Source organism: Lissotriton helveticus, chromosome 3_1 (assembly GCF_964261635.1).
Source record: "Lissotriton helveticus chromosome 3_1, aLisHel1.1, whole genome shotgun sequence".
Taxonomy (NCBI): Eukaryota; Metazoa; Chordata; class Amphibia; order Caudata; family Salamandridae; genus Lissotriton; species Lissotriton helveticus.
Window position 1 is genome coordinate 1674151876 of NC_136061.1, and position 17828 is coordinate 1674169703.

The window sequence follows — 17828 nt, forward strand, 5'->3', positions numbered from 1 at the left end:
TCCAGTGTGTACATGCGCTAACAGGTTGCACATTAATGAGCACAATCAAAAGCACCATATTACATTGAGTGCAGGCATAAAGTAAGATATGAGGAGCTATACTCCCATTATTAAAAAAAAAAAGAAGTGAAGTATTTCAGATGCCTATAGGTCTCAAAACAATCAATTTTTACACTGGTTGAACCCCTGCTGGCTCTTGTTTTCAACGTTGGGTCAAGGTTATTTGCAATTTGCACAGATGCACCATGCATGATCATTTTTGACAAGCTGTTCTCTCCAAGCCCTTGCTATTCCCTTGAACACAACCAGAATTCCATTTATGTGGTTTGGTGGGAATTTAGTGAGTTGTTTCATTATTTGTGTCATAGGTTTCACCACCTGTGTCTGACTCTTTCTTAGAGCCCTGTTTGGATACATCTAATGGGTTAGTCTTACTTGAGATTTTTTAGCTGTGCAAAGTCAAACGTCAAGTCCCTTCAACAGGACAAGCTTGTTTCTGTGAGCATATTTTCACCAGATCAGCACAGTGTGTAAGTAGTGCTTAGGCAGACTTACGGAAAACACTATGGGCCTGATTCAAAAAGGTAAACGTATACTTTCATGTAAGTTTACAATTTTTGGCAATTTACAAAACAAATTTACAAATAGTATCTTTACGACTGGATTTTTATGTGAGGAGTCTCCGCAACAAGTGCGGAGATTATGCACTCGTAAAGATTCTCCTCGTAAAATAGCTTTCTGAATTGTAAAAAATCGTAAAGTTGCACTTAAGAGTATGTTCACCTTTGTGAATCAGGACCTCTATGTTTTCACATGTTTTCATAACCCTATGGCTTTTATGTAATCGTTGTTCACGTTGATTTTTATAGGTGACAGTGGTGGTTTTGCATAACATGTGAATATATTCTGAATTTGAGACATTTCTATTAGTCACATTTAGTATTTACTTGAATGTGGTCTGGACGATTATGTTCTTCTTTGTTCTACTGTATTGTTTTTGTTAGGTTTGTGTCCTTTACCTCACACAATGGTATCTGAAGATCACCTTGCCTTTCTGGTCAAAGTATCAAAGGTCATTCAAGGTTATTTTGACTAAAACGGTTCACCTTTGTGGGGACTTCTGTTCGGGCAGTGTAGGGCACAATTAGAACACATATAAGAACAGCGACCTCCAGCCGCGGCCCGTGGAGGGTGTTCCAGTGGGGCAGAAAGGCGGGGCGGGGAGGGGCAGGGAAGGAGGGGTGCTAAAAACCGGAATATGGATAATTGGAGGTAAGTAAACAATTTAATTAATAAAAACGAATTTCGTAGCGTGCGCTGCATCGCATTTTGCAATGCAGGGCTCGCTCCGAAATTCGTTTTATTTATTAAATTGTTGACTTACCTCCAATTATCCATATTCCGGTTTTTAGCAATCCCCCACCCTGCCCCTCCTCCGCCCCGTCTTTCTGCCCCACCTGAACTCCCTCCACGGGCTGTGGCTGGCGACCTCTCTGTCCCTTCACCTAGTATTTGAATTCAATACACTTGGCAAAAGAGTGGCCTAATAATCTACAACGCAATCTCTGAGTAAAGAAAGAAAAACGAAACTACAACTTTGTTCAAACTACAATTTTCAGAGTTTCACTTGGGGAAAGCCAGATTATGATGCTATTCTTTTAGTAAATGCTATTTATAGGAATTTGGCTTGCGATATGCAGGGCATTTGCATCTGTAAATTCTATAATACTAAACCAGCATTTCACAAGTGTACTGTGTATATTGCTTCAATCATGACAGTGTCATAAGAATTTTATTGTAATGGTATGTTCAGGGATGGCATGTAAGTATGTGAAGCACGTTAAAAAAGGATGGCATGTAGCTGTACTTTGTATCTGTCTCTTTGGTTTAGTGACAAGAATCCTCCTTTTCCAACAGGGGGTTGCTCGATTCAGTCACAGCCTACTGCATCCAGACAATGTGATCCACCTTGCAGAAAACCTTTTTCTTATTGCACCCAGGTAATGCAAAAGGTGTTAGCACCGATGTGAAAATAAAATTAATTTAATATTTTATGAAAGTATTACACCGCTTAAGATTGTGTGTGGTAGAATAATGAGTTGAAATAAAAAAGAATTTCAAAGGAGTACTACTGTGAAAATGTTTTTAAACGTATGATCTTTCAGGCCAGAATTTGCCTTAAATCATTAGAACAATATGTGCAATAATATTTTAACACCATGTTGTTCTTAGTTTTTACCATTCGAATTATGGCCGAGTGAAAATAAATAATAATTACTAGTGAAACATACAGGATTTATAGATTCGTAGCATGACACAACCCTATGTGTTCGCTAATTGCAACAATTTACCATAAGTTTCACAATGTGTTCCTGTATAAGTTTGACACTACATCACAAACTGTTGGCCAATTAGGGAACTTTCTTCAGCAGAAAGAAGTAAATCACTCTAGTTCAGAATAATGATAATGTGATGGATATTGTCTATGCCGTGGGAACACTGAGAGGGTACCTTTTGGTGTCATCCTGGGGGACTGAGCTGGATTGCCTACCAAAGAAGTGTGATTTGTGTGTCAATCGATGGATAAACCCTAACAAGCGTTCCCATTAATGCCATAGTTGTATTTTAGCAGTAACTACCACTAGCAGTTTCTACTGCTTTATTCCTGCTTCAGCTCCATGTGGACTACTTTGCCTCCCTGTGATCCAGTCTGATTCTGAAGCATTCAGGCATATTATGTGTTATTCATTATCTTGCAGCAGCCTTGTGAATTTATTATAGAGTGTTTAAAAAAATTGTGTAGCTGTTCAACTACCCCCTGTCAATTTGTTGAAAAATGTTGCCACTGGATTGGCACCAATAGATCGAAGATCGAAGTAGCTGTAGATGTCTGATATCTTGTTGTGACTAATACAGGGAAAAAGGCTGACTAAGACAACTTTACACAAAATAGAGGAGATTAAAAGTAATACAGGAAATGAAAGTTGACTAACACAAACAATTACGCAGACCTAAGGGGAGCAAAAATAGAATAAAACAAGGTATGAAAGGGTGACTAAGCACAACGATTTTGCAGGAATAGGGGAAAGGAAATGATACAGCAAACGAAAATCTGACAACCACAACGTATACATAGGAACGAAGAATGGGTTAACACGACCTTGTGCATGCAGAACACGCACCACAGGCTGTAGAACGGGTAGATGCGACAAGGAAGCTATCCTTGGATGACAATAGGCTGAGGAAGCTTACATGAACTGTTGCAGAGTGAGCGAGGCAGGAGTGAGCCAAGCGGGCTCCGGGAGACCAGCCAAAGGCAGCATAGTGAGCTGACCTACTCTCATGACACAATGTATCATTACATTGAATGTTTGCATTACCTTTAGAAAAAATAGTTGTGATATTTTGAGACCAGTGTATTTAATTGACACAGTCCTCATATGTTTATGTGGCCTTCCTTAGTTTCTTACAGATACCTTGGCAAGCATCAACTTTCTGCCACTTTCGGCACTGTCAGGTTGCTCCTTACTGTACAATAATCAACACTTTCATCTCATCCAGACGTTTCAAACATGGAATTTAGGTTTGATGAAATGCTCTTGCTACCAGGATGATTTAGGTAACAGTCCGTGATAGGAAATAGCAATTCATTTCAAAGTAATAAGAAGTAAAGTTACACCAGTTAGAGACAGAGATGAACGTACAAAGTGCCATTAGTTGAATGACTTACCTTCAACAATAATTAGGTTGCAGAACACTCTATTCAGATATAGGGGCATATTGCGGAATTAACTGCACTTTATCGCAGCCAAAGTCGTGATATATGTACCCAACAGCCCACAGCACTACTTTTCCCGCGATAGCAGCCGCAAAAAACCTCGCCACAGAGGACCCCGCAACTATCGCTAATGAGATGCAGAGTAGGCATTCCTGTGACAAAAGCAGCCACAACACCACACGTCAACATTCCCAATGACCAGACAGATCAGCGATAAGAACACAAAACACGCGATAAGGCTCGTTAGCAGCGGGAATTTTACTCCTGCTCTGTCCTGGTGTAAAGTCGGACAGCAGCCTGCACCACACTAGTGAGCCCAGCACAGAGCCCCACCAGAAGAACAACTATGCCATGGAGCTACTGATTATGGCCACCAGACACGCAAGAGGGCCACACCCCCCACTGCCACTACATCCAGGACACCCCCCGGCCCCACGCAGGCGAAGACATGCTACTCCAGCTATACCTAAACATGTACCAAATAATCCGCCTGATGTCGCACAATCACAACTGGTGACATGCATGTGTTGGACAGAAATTAACATTGCACATTCACTACTGAAGCAAACAATTAAACTTTATTGAAACAAGACAGAAATCACATTAAGACACACGGCGGCTCCCCTCGACATATTCCGTAGGTCACAGCCTGCAAGACACACAGCATGATAAGAAGGAGTGTCCAGCGCACATCAAAGGACAGGGTGAGAGCGAAGGAGAGAGAGAGAAGAAGAGAGAGAGAGAGAAGAAGAGAGGGGGAGAGAGAGAGAGATAGAGAGAAGAAGAGAGAGAGAGAAGAGAGGGGGAAAGAGACAGAGAGATAGAAGAAAGGGGGAGAGAGGGAGAGAGAGAGAAAAGAAAGGGAGAGAGAGAGAGAGAGAGAAGAAGAGAGGGAGAGAGAGAGAGAGACAACCCTGCTCACCCAGGTCACACCACTCACCTGCTGCCACCGGTTTGTCTCCAACCACTTGCTGGTACGCAGAGCCGCACACCATGTCACACATCTGAGACAGAGCAGTCATCTGAAACAGAGTCCAGAGACATGATTGGCTCAGTACACACACTTGCACAAGACAACATCGCCCGCCCCTCATGCACACGCAGCCAGAGGCATCCCAGCCCCTCCCACCACCCATCGGAGCATGCCCACCCAAGCACACACGGGCCTCAACGCTGCAGGTCCCACCATGTGCCGCTGTAAGCCACAAGGCCGGGGCCCGCAGACATGGCACCCTCCGCACCATGCATCCATGCTGCACTGGCCACCAGGTAACACGTCTGGTTCTGGGACCATATTACACCATGGCATGGTATGAACCAGTGCACCCGGCAACATCGCAGCCTGCACAGCTGATCAGCCCAATGGGTGCCACTAACTCTGTGACCACGGTAGTGGGGCCACGTTGTGGTAGGCCCGCACAGGATGCTGGCCCGGCCTACACTGTGGTCCAGCAAGGCACACAAATGCTGGCCAGTCCAGACCGCCAGGATGGGCCATCATCGCAGGCTGTACACCCGCTCAGCAGCTCATGGTGCCAATGACTCAGTGGACCCTAAGTCAACGTCCCGTGGTGGGGTGCCTGTGCCGGCCACAATGCAGCGTCTGCCTCAAACCCTGTCCAACCCCAGTCAGCGTATTGTGGCGGGGTGCCTGTGCAGGCTGCAATGCAGCGTCTGCCACAAATCCTGTCCAACCCAAGTCAGCGTACTGTGGTGGGGTGCCTGTTCAGGCCGCTCTGCAGCGACTGCCACACACCCTGGGCAAACCCAGTTCGCGCCAAGTGGTGGTAGGCCTGTGCAGGCTGCAAAGCCGCGATTGCCACAAACCCTGTGCAAACCTGGTCAGCACCACCTGTTGGTAGCCCGTGCCGGCCGCAAGGCCTCGGTTCTGCCATCCAGTCACCATGGGCAGAGGGGTATGTTACGTCATCGGCCCCTTATATTTGCAGGTTCACATGGCCTGTGACTCCTGTGCTGGGTGTGTGTGGTGTGTGTGCAAACCTGCCCTCAGGGAGTGACTGTGACATGCTGACAAGTAGACCAGTAACCTGCACAACAATTGCGACTTCATAAATTTTTTTCTCTAAGGAGGTGAGGGTTTGAGTCATAGTTTTACTCAATTGTTGGACTGCCGCAAGCACTGCATGTTGCTTACTGGAGGTCGTGTCGGTGGGAACTTACGTTGCCATTTAACTTGTTTTGTTTTGGAAAGACAGAGGCGAGACAAGGGTGCCACTTGCTCCTATCTTAGCGCAGGTGCCCTGTGACCTGAGGTTCCAGGCGAGTATGCACGGCAATCCCCAATATAAAACTTGCTGCTTGATCGTAGCCACCAGGTAGTTGGATGGGCAAGGTGGCACCGGACGTCAAGAGGCACCAACAGAGAGCAAGCACACCAGGCAGTTCCTGCGCCTCTCAGCTGGGTCACAGGTTTGATTGGATACGCCAAATGCTGCCTCACAGGCTAGAAGTGATCAGGTCTGCGGTCCCAGTCCATGAGGAACTTGTGATCTGCGTCGCTGGCAGGGAGACAGAGAGTGAAATTGCCGGGGCACCCAGGTGTGTAACTCGTTCCAGGAACCTCCCCCCCCACCTCAGCGCATCCACAGTTCACCTCCTTACGATGCTTGTGCGACGCAGCAGGTCACTACCAAGATCCACAGCATCCAAATGCCTCGTTCCTGCGCAGAGGCTCGAGGATCTCATGGCGGCCCCCCGGTGCGGGCCGTCGATCCTCAGGTACGCACTACCTGAACGTAGATACTGCAATGTGGAGCAGGCAAAGCGGGGGTCGTTGCAGGGCAGCCGGGCCCAAAGGCCTCAAGTCCTCCAATGGTTGGCACTTAAAGTGTGCCCTACAGCAGATGCCCAGACAGGGATCAAGTGCACATACAGCACGGAGTTCCACCGTGCCCCGAGCACCCGAGCATGTCCGGCTGCAGCTGTCCAAGTTGGCTGCGTCACCGAGTCAGACCTTGTGGGCGGGGCCCGTACACGGACTCACTTAGGCCACGTCTCTGGCTCCCCCTCATGTTCGCTCCGTATCCTGCAGGGTCAGCAATTGTAACACGTCGTACAGACGTCAATCAGCACAATTTTCACCGCAGAGGTGCAGCAAGCATCCAGATGGCCAGCTGTTGATTCTCAGCCTCCGCGGATCCGTGAAGACAGAGAAATGTGGCTGGAGAAGGGAACCCCCAATGGAGCTCTACCGAGGCACTACTTCTGCCATTGTTTGCTCAGCCACGCCTCCCCAGCAATGTTTTTACGATGCAACATTCCCTAATAAATATGTCTGTGAAGAAGTGGGTACATTCTGACTCACCCCAACAGTAGATTTTTTTGATTTTGAACCTACTGATTTTTTCATCTCTGCTGTGAGTGAGAAGAACACCTAATGACTTTTACTCTCCGTATTCTTCTGTCAAAATGGTTTTTAAGTGTAACCACCAGTGCCCGCAATTTCTTAAATGAAACCCGCGGCTACACAGCTGTAGTTGGAGGCCCTACATGCGTTATCAGTGAACATGTGTGCACACATATGGCCAGGCTGAGTGAGGAAGGCGATGTCTAGCACACAATTATACCTGCTGCAGATTGAACCAGACAATTTAGGTTATGGCAAGCACACACTTTATTATGTAAAAGAAATGTACATTTTCTCACTGCTAAAGTCTAAGGGGGATATGTACAATGAAGTGGAGGAGCGTGTCATAAGCCTCCTGGGCATAATGACAAGCTCCGCCACTTCGGAAACACAAGGCTGCACCATATTTACAAGAATGTGATGCAGCCTAGCGTTTCTCCCTGCGATGGCGCTAAGTTTAACAACTTAGTGTCAACACAGGAGTGTCTGCATTTAGGGGAGGATTGGTTATGTGTAGGAAGGTGCCCCTTCCTGCACATAAACAATCCTAAAGTGCCATTTTGTAACTTTCATGTGTGCAGCTTCTTGCAGCAAACATCAAAATTACAAAATGGCATTTTTTAAAAGGTTTGTTTATGTACTGGAAGGGGCACCTTCCTGTACATAAACAAACCATGGCATTTTGCTTTTTCCATGTGTGCTGCACAAGGCAAAAACGAGACGAAATAAAACATTTCTCCTCGTTTCTCCCAAGACCATGATTTTCCTGGTCTTAATTTTGGCACTGCCTCCTGTGTACGCCACCCTTGTACATAGGGGGCAGCGTCAAACACAATGGGTGTTGCAGTGGAACGACCACCACAACACCCACTGCACTCCCCTTTCACGCTAACCATAGCGTGAAAGGGTGTGTTATGTACAAGGCAGCGTTAAGCCATGTTAAGTGGCTTAACGCTGCCTTGTACATAAGGCAAGGCCCCTATCGCTATGGAAATGTCACAAAAAGTGACGTTTCCATGGTGATAGGGGCTTTTGCATGTGCCCCTCAGTCTGTAGTGCCTAAATGTATTTACACGTTTGGGGAAACTGCATAAAATTCAGTTTTGGATTGACAGAACGTAGAAAAGCCATTGACATTACTTTTTCTGCATTTATCTGGGACCCGATTAAACATACAATATTAGTTTGGTTGAATGTTTGTTAATCGTTGTATTTTGATGTGATATGTTTCTGAGTCAGGCCTAATGTAATTCAGGATTTGAATTACTCTGCTCGGCCGAGTTATTTGCCCTGCTGGCCAGCTGGCATTTCAAAATATCTTCCTGGTTCATGGGTCGATTTGGAAGGTATTAGCCTTTTTCCAGGAGAAAAGGGAGGCATAGAAGCTTAGCTGACTTTCCATTGCAAGCCTGAGCAAGGCTTCTTCACAGATACAAAGGGGTACAGGCATAACTCTGCAGCAGTCTCACCAGGGATTCAAATTAATGTCTTAGTGGGAAGAAACCAATTTTGCTGTGGTATTCAGGAGGGAAGGCAAGCTAAGGGAAGAGTTCCTCCAGACCATCGCTAGATTCTGCCACATTTAAAAACTCCAACATAATTTGTAGGGAGCTTGGACAGCCTGCGGACTGCTCCCAGGAAGCATCTTTCAGGGATAATTGGGTGATGTGGTATCTCCGGAATGGGCAGGCGCTCCAACCTTCTCAAACTCACCATTTTCTCTTTTAGACCCGAGTAAATGGGCATGGATTTTGAGTGAAGAGAGAACAACAGAAGAGGAAGGACAGAATGACTCCCTAATGAATCATAGTCTGGAGCAGGCCTAAAGATTTGTACTTCATGGACTGTGACTGTGACCGCAGGACCAATGGCTCTAGCATCCCACTCACCATTGGGTGACAGTAGAGGGCTGGTTTGCTGGGGAAACTGAAGGAGGGAGGTCCTTGGAATTCTGTGGACTGTTCCTGTGGGTGGTACACCTGGAAGGGGTAGCGCTGCCTTCTGTGAACACGCAGATGTCCTCGATGTGATCACAAGAATTTGAAACCATGGGAGTTCAGTGAGAGAGCTTAGCTTGCTTTGAGGGCCAGGAGCTGCAGATGCAGGAAGATACCAGGCCGACTAGGGACTAGGTCAGGATGGCAGGTCCTGCGCTCTTTGTAACTTCTAGATTCTTGAAAGGAGAGGCAGCAGAACAAGAAGCAGGTAACAACATTTTACAATCCAAGAGAAAAACCTGTCAAAAACTTGGAACCCATAGACCTTCAATTTATACTCCTGGTGGTTTCCACGTGGAGCAAACCAATACCCATTTTAGTCGATCTGGCACAGAATTCAGTGCTGTCCTCTCGGTTAAGTACTCCTTTTTTAATATTAGTCAACCTTGCTGAAAGTACAAAATAGAGGGGCATATTATCAAGGGGGTTTATCTCCGCTTTTTTGACTTTAAAAGCCAAGAAAGCGGAGATAAAATTATCTCCCTATTACCAAGCTGTCACTAACACCAGTTAGCGACAGCTAATAGGAGATAGCGACCATCTTGGGCCCCGCTTTGCATGTCAGTGATATTTATCACTAATGACATGCAAAGTGGGCGTGCCAAGATGTTAGCGACTGAAAACAGTCGCTAACAGCGCTATCTCCTATTACCAACTTTTAGAGATATTCACGCTAAGCGCGAATATCTCCAAAAGCTAACACCTGCCCTGAGCAGTTCTTAGCCATGTTATCCAATGGGAGGTGGATAACATGGCTAAGAGCATTTGCTCGATAATGCATGAATATCGCTGACTTTTCAGCGATATTCATGCATTGCGGCCGTTTTTTATCGCATTTGCGATAAACCTTGCTAATAGCAAGGTTTATCTGCGATAAAAATCGCCGATTTGCGGCGATAATTTTTGTCTCTAAACAAGTTAGAGACAAAAATTATCTCTATTGGTTGGTAATATGCCCCAGAGTCTTTAATGGAACGTTGAATGTTTTTTGTTTAGCATTGCAATTTTATGGTGAAAACCGGAAGTTCAATTAAGTAATTATTTCTGGTAGCATCTACAATGTTTTCTGCGGGTGAAATGTGCTGTGATGCAAGGGCTTAAACTCTACCTTCATACTATTGTATGGTGAAAGCTTTGCTAGGCCAGTAAGACCAACGTTTATAATGCCACCCTCTTGTTTGTGAAAGTCACATGTTGGTGGTATTGTGTTTCTAATTGTGAGAGCCTGCCAGTGCTCAAACCATTAGGTGTTCTTGGCTTAGGGGTCCAGTCAACATTTAGGGTGTTACTTGCCCTGTGTCACTTTTCTTTTTTTTGCCCCCCCCCTGCAGTTTGTGAGGTCCCTGAGAATGGATCTATTACGATTTTCACATGCCAGAATATATACATTTGTTAATGTGTACCTAGCCTTTAGATTTGGGTTTAATTAAGTTATTTTTCTGTTTTAAAAGTACACTGGCTGGACAGTGACATTGTTAAGTATTGCCTGTTGTCTAGCTCAGTTCTGAGTCTCTAGCCACAGAACCTGTGCTTGGAGTCTGCCTTGTTACCCAGAGACAAGTGTTGATGGGAGTACTTTGTTCTCAGGATTTGGTTCCACAAGACATCCGACACGAAAATTCTTACGATTAGTGCCCAGCATCTTTGACTGCCTGGTACCATCCGACTCTACGTTTCCGCATTCTCTCATGTGCGTTTGTTTTAATATGTTTATAAAACAACAAATAAAAACTGTGTTTAAGCCTAGGTCTCGTGTAGCCACGGGATTCCTGATTGAAGGTCAAAGATGACAAACAAGGATATTTTCTTGTCTGGCACGAGACATGCTGGGAATGAAATCAAATACATCCTGGCGGTTGATAAAACATTTGCATCCTTAGTATTGTGAAAAAGTAGAATATTAATTTGGATGAAAATACTGCACGTTCATGAGCAGACCTTGAAAGAAATGCATGATCAAATGATGAGTTGGCGGCAATAGAAGCATTCTTATCACTCCTTAGATATGTGTCTCAGTCAGAATATGAAAACAAAGATTACACTTTAATAAATGGCATACTTTGTCTATATAATATCTTAAAATGAAGCACGATTGAGCGTTTTATTAAGTAATATAGCTAACAAAATGGCGTAGCCTTTGACATTATCAAGAATCTTAAACTTTGTCTCGGACTTTATCGTTATACTGAATATATCAATTTCTAATTTTTTCAAGGACACAAGGCATTTTTCTGATTATTTTCCAGGTATACTTTATACCATCCTGGAATCTTTTCAACATATTCATTTCAGTGTGCAGTTTGAAAACATAGAAAGCTCTTCCCCTATGAATGTGGAAGTCACAATAACATAGAAATGCAATGCAAAATTGTCATGCAGCCCAGCAAAGCCTGGAATAGTGTTTGCCGTTCCTTTCACCCAATGTTCCCCCATCCGCCATTGTCGTCAGTGGCAGAACAGATAGAGGAACATGGAGCGCAGCCTGGATCCTGAATAACAAACATTTCTTTGTCCGAGTATAAGCACTTTATTTTGGCTCATGGTTTTACGGTATTTTTGCAGCTTTCAATGCGTTCTTTTCTTTTCTTTTTCCAAGTAGCTGATAGATGTACATTTTATATTGTATGTCTTTGTGACTGAGGAGACAGCTCAGATGAAGAACAGGCCATATGTTCTCTGTGTACACTACACACGCTTTCTCTTGGATAATACTTTCTCATGGTTTTTCTGAGTTTTTTGAAGGATTCGCATATTTTTTTTACATTTCCAGGCATTTGTTAAAAGCGCACATTTTCTTCTATATCATTTTGCCAGTCCAGACAGTTCGGATTAAAAAAAGTGCCCCCCCCTGGCTGTAACTTATTTTCCAGCTTTTACTACTGCATTTTGTGCTGTAGTTTGAGGGGGATAACTTACATACATGGCCATGACATATGTTTTGGGCCGTTATAGAGAACATATTTTCCTGCTAATTCAAGGCTGCATGATGCGAAAAATACTAAATTATATGTTAAACTTTAACAGGTTCCCACAAAGATAATTTAAATGTGTCTTGCCCAGGACCCCAAAAATCCTTAAGGTGACACGGGGCAGAGAGACAGAGTCAGTGGTAGTGGTAGGCACAGAGTGACAGTGGTTTAGATAAAGAAATAGAATAGAAAGTGATGAAATAGTAAGAAAGTTCACTTCCTCATGGGGTCACTGGTCAATTGCTCAATTTGCCTATACCTTAAAATACCTATGTATTGTTTGTGCTTGCTAGCTAACCATGTTTTTGAGAAAGATCCAGCTTCGTTTAGAGTCCCATATTTGAATTGTGGGCAAAACCTTCTGGAGGAAATACAGTTTCCTCGTGATGCTGGCATGTTGTTGCACCCGTTGACAGCATTTGAGCCAATGAGTGTTAAGTCTCGGTAACGACGCCAAAACCTCCTGTGATTCAACTATTTTTTGCATTGTATTGCCTTTCCACAAACTTTAATGCAACCACAATTGCAACTAGATTATGAGCTGTGGGAAAATGCAAGTGCAGAAACATATCAGGGGTGACAAGGAAAAAGAAACAGTGGGTGGTACATCATTCTCGGTTGAAGCAGCCAAACTGTGGAACTCTTTACCCCTCACATAAGATCCACGGATAAGCACTTTATCTTCAGAAAACTACTCAAGAATTGGTCTTCCCCACATAATCACCATACGCAAACACATAGAAATTTACAGCATATCTCTCTGTATCGAAGCATTTATTTGTACTATAGATGTGTATTGCTTTGTATAAACGAGTAGAATATTCATGTTAAAAAAATAATATATATATATATATTCATTAGTACAAATGTACATATTACTGATAGTTCCATTATTATATATTTTAACACATATACAAGTGAGTGCATAAATAACTAAATCTTGTTATCATAACTATTTATCTACAATTGCTTCATCGCATACCTCTTTTTACTATTCCAATCCACCAAAACAAGCTTGTCCAAACAATCCACCTTCCTTTTACTCATCCCTGTCCACCTCCCTTTTACTCACCCCAAGCCTCCTTCTACTGCTATGAGCTCTAAAAAAAAACTAAAAATCCTTCCCTTCTATCCCTCCACTATCCTTGTCAATCCAAATAACGGACTAACATGCCCACCACTCAAATTAATTCCATATTTTACTATACTAATTCACCACTATTCCTTTATGGCTTCCGGAGTAGCATGCTATTACCCGTAAAAGCACTTCAACAACTCATCAGGGGTAGCGTGCGCTATATAAATGCAAACCATTTAACCTCTTCTACCCCTTCGTTATCCTTCTCAATCCAAATAACTGACTAACATGGATATGCCACTCAACTTACTTTCATACTTTCCTATACTAATTCACCACAAACACCTTATGGGTTCCAGAATAGAGAGCTACTCGCTGAAAAAGCAATTCAAAACCCCATTAGGGGTAGCAAGAGCTATATAAATGCAAACCTTTTTTCCCTTCTCTATCCCTCCACTATTCTTCTCAATCCAAATAACTGACTAACATATCCATAACTCAAATTACTTGATATTTTCACTATAATAATTCACCACTAATCCTTTATGGGTTCTGAAGTAGTGTGTTACACACCTAAAAAGCACTGCAATACTCCATCAAGGGTAGCAAGCGCTATATAAATTCAAACCTTTTTCCCTCCTCTATCCCTCCACTATCCTCACATTCCAAATAACTGACAAACATATCCACCACTCAAATAACTTTCATATTTTCACTAAACTAATTCACCTCTAATTCATTTTGGGTTTCAGAGTAGCGCGCAACTCGCCGAGAAAGTGCTTCAATGCCTCGTCAGGGGTAGTTAGCTCTATATAAATGCAATTACAATACAATACAATACTTAGAAGTATCATGATCCCATTATTTTCATTGTTCTGAATCAGAAGAGGTCTGCACATTTTGTTTTTCTGTTTAAAGTGTTTACTTTGAACTTAAAAAATCTACCAAGCTAGCTCATGGGCTGCACACAGCAGAGCTCCGAAATCCCATAAGTCAATTACTGCCCTGTGTTTCTGAGCTATGGGAACTAGAAAAGAACTGCAGTCACTGTGGTTGAACATTTCTATAAACCACATTAGATTGCTACAACTTTACCATGATACCAGACATGATGGTACTGTAGTCATACATGACTTGCAAGAGGGAGCCCACGCCATGTTGGTGGGTATTTCCTTAGGGAAAAAATTCCCAACTCTAAAATTTGAAGATTTGAATACAGTCCGCCTTTCTAGATTGACTAGCTGGCAGCTAGACAATCTAGCCCGAAAATCATAAAACATGCCCTAGAAATTTTCAGGGTAGGCACAAGGACATACTTGCTAAAGATTTTTTTCACTCCTACTGAACACCATCAATGCTACACTAACCCAGGGTTCTTCCAGATGATCTTGCTAACACCACCTGACTACTCACTACTCTTCTCAAGAAGTTAATCAGGAAGCTAATTGTCCTCCAGCTCCAGCACAGGATCAAAACCTGTGCTTTTCAGAAAAAATGCCAGTCCAGAATCAGACTACAGAGCAGTATGGAAACAATCACCCTCAAAGTTGATGATTTACTTCTGATCTCCAAAAATTACAACCTATACCTTCTTGTCAGCCTTGATCCCTCTCTTGCCTTTTCACAGTATCAATAACAACGCCATACTCCATGATCCTGAAACACATATGTCTTCCAATTAAATGTTTCTCCAGATCTGAACCATTCCCATCACCTATGGCATCCCAAATGGCATAATCATCATAGCTGTTATCAACAACCTGCCCAAGGAGCCATTAAGATTCCTGTTAGCTGGGGACATTGTTAACATCAGTATATTCAATGCTTGTAAACACCAGATGTACCACATACAACTATGATTTGGCTATCAACTGTTAAAGGAGTGCCTTTCCACCAATCAAGCATGGCTGGAAAATTCCTTTCTCAAGGGGAATCATAACAAGACTGAATTTGTTTTTATCAGCAATAATAACAAACTAATAAATAAAAGTATACATATATACATATATATACACACACACATATATATATATATATATATATATATATATATATATATCCAAGAAAGAAGTGACTCAAACAGATATATTCACCAAAGAACAAAAATATATTTCCACTACAACGTTTCAGCTTCCGCCTTCCTCAGGTAGTATATATATATATATATATAAATGCACTGAAAAAACATAGGTTTCAGAGAAGTTATAGTTAGAAATTAGCATTTAAAAAAGCTTTGAAATTCACTGAAAAAAACATAGGTTTCAAAGACGGTATAGTTAGAAATTAGCCTTTAAAAACCTTAGAAATTCACAGAAAAAAACATAGGTTTCATGGGTGTTATAGTTAATTGGACATTTCACTCATACAAATCCATAGAATTTCCTCCGTTACAGTTAGTTCTGCTAACTATAACTCGCGAGCCCGCAATGCACTGCTGATGATGTCACAGATTACATCATTCATGACATGGTCAGTGAAATCACTGATGACATCACAGATGACATCACTGATGACATCATCCAGTGAACGTGGTTTAGTTTGAAATTTAAATATGTATTATATATATACCAATCTGTATTGACGATTGAGTGGATATATAACTGTCTGGATGGAGGATTTAGTAGCTGTCTGACTGTCTGTCTAAATGAGTCATTAAAAGTGTCTCACTCAATACATGGATTAGTAATTAAACTATGTGAATAAGTGCATCACTGTCTCTGTTGTGGTATTACATGCTGCATCAGGTGGTCACTAACTACATGAGTGTGTATATTAGTTATTGATTAGTTGGGTGAGTATTTGTATGGGACACTGAGTTTGTGTGTGGTTGGATGGGTTGTGTGTAACTCTATCGATAGGTGTGTGAATGGTTGATTAACTAGGTGTATAGGTTTAAGAGTGTATGTGGAAACAGATGTTTGGGTGACTGAGTGTATTAATTTGTGGGTTGGAGAGCGAATATATGTTTTAGTTGTACATCTTCAACTAAGTAAAAAAATAAAAGGCATTGTATGTGTGATTTGATGTATATAAATAAGTATATGTAAGAGTCAGTGATTTTGAGAGTATTGGTGTGTCAATGGTTTCAAATATGGTACTCTGTATTTTACAGTGAGTGATGAAAGGTTATACTAGTGTATGATGAGGTGTATCAGATTGTCAGGTGGATGATGTCATCAGAGGAAATAAAAAAAAGGGATGGAAGAGGTGGTGCTGGTAGGCACCGAGGTGGGCACCTCCTCCTCTTGTCAAGGTACTTGTAATCACAAAGGTCCACCTCCTAGAAGGTTATTGTGCATCCTGTGGTGTTGAAATACACTTGATGTGTTAAAATACCCCTCACACACCAAAAGGGCCCTTGGTGTCATGCTTCATCATCGGGGTCTTCCCGCTCGGCTGCCGAACGGGGCAGTGCTGGAACAAGCGACTACGCCGGAGCACCTTTTAAGTGAAGGTGCTATGTGGGTGAGTGGGAGTGAGTGTCAGTAGGGTCAGGGGTGATAAGGTGATGTTAAAAAATACCTGGCCTAGTGTAAAGAAAAAATTATTTATTAGGCACTGGCTGGTATTATTAAAATAGGTGATGTCGGAAAGGTTAAGCTAGGTAGTGGGCTAACTTTCCTGTGCGGGTCAACATGTTTCGGGGCTCCATGCCCCTTCGTCAGGACCGGGGTCAGATCCCCCTGTCACTCACTAAATGTTGTGCCACAGTGCGTGTATGTACCCTAAACTGTAAGGTACTTACTCCTATCAATGTGTATTTTATTTTATTTTTTATATAAATACACAGCCCTTGCTAGTACTGGTGTATCCAGGGTTGGAACTCATGCATATAGGGTCGCGGGAGAGGCTGGGCACCCTACCAGGGGCCACCAGGATACATGCAGTACCCACTAGCACCACCCAATATGCATGAGTTCCAACCCTGGAACCAACAGGTACCCCCACACAATTACTATGGCCAGCCTCCTTTTTTAGGCCAGCGCCAAGGCCCACGAAGGGGAAGAAACCGAAAAGGTACACAGGTACATTGGAACCAACAAGCAGGGGCACCCCCAGGAGTGTCAACCAGGAGCCAAACGGCATCAACCAGTCGGGGAACCTAGTGGTGAACCTCTCTGATTTACAACTAACACAAGCCCAAGAAAGAGTACTGTCTAAAGGTCTTGGCTTTGTCCCAACCAACAAAATGGACAGATTCAAAATCTGTCAGGAAATGAAAGAGTTCATGAGAAAACTGAAACTTAGGGTCTTCTTTCAGAACTCCGACAAGGAAAGAACCGACCTATCAGACACCGGTCTAAAGAAAAAATCAACCTTCACACCTCTTGACTCCACTATACCGATTGAACTTCTCACGTTTGAGAAAGCGGTGATGGAGGACCTAGAGAAATTACCCATGGATATAAACACAACTTTCCAGAATATCACACAATTGGAAAGAGCTGCCTTATTCGAACTTGCAAACAATCGGGACATTGTGATCAAGCCTGCAGACAAAGGCGGAGCAACTGTCATACAAACCTATCATAACTATGACAGAGAATGTAGAAAGTTGCTCGAGGATAAACGTAACTACCAAATATTAAGAGAAGACCCCACTGAAGAGGTCAGGATTAGCATCTTAATAATGATCGAA

At 43.0% G+C, this 17828-nt stretch overlaps 1 protein-coding gene across 1 annotated transcript in view; it reads left to right on the forward strand.

Annotated features, from left to right (window-relative positions):
• Positions 1 to 17828, forward strand: part of THSD7B (thrombospondin type 1 domain containing 7B) — a 1994218-nt gene that overhangs the window by 1934076 nt on the left and 42314 nt on the right. Inside the window, exon 25 of the mRNA XM_078682458.1 lies at positions 1918 to 2000. Coding sequence (XP_078538584.1) covers positions 1918 to 2000 — 83 coding nt within the window. The remainder of the gene's footprint in view (positions 1 to 1917; positions 2001 to 17828) is intronic.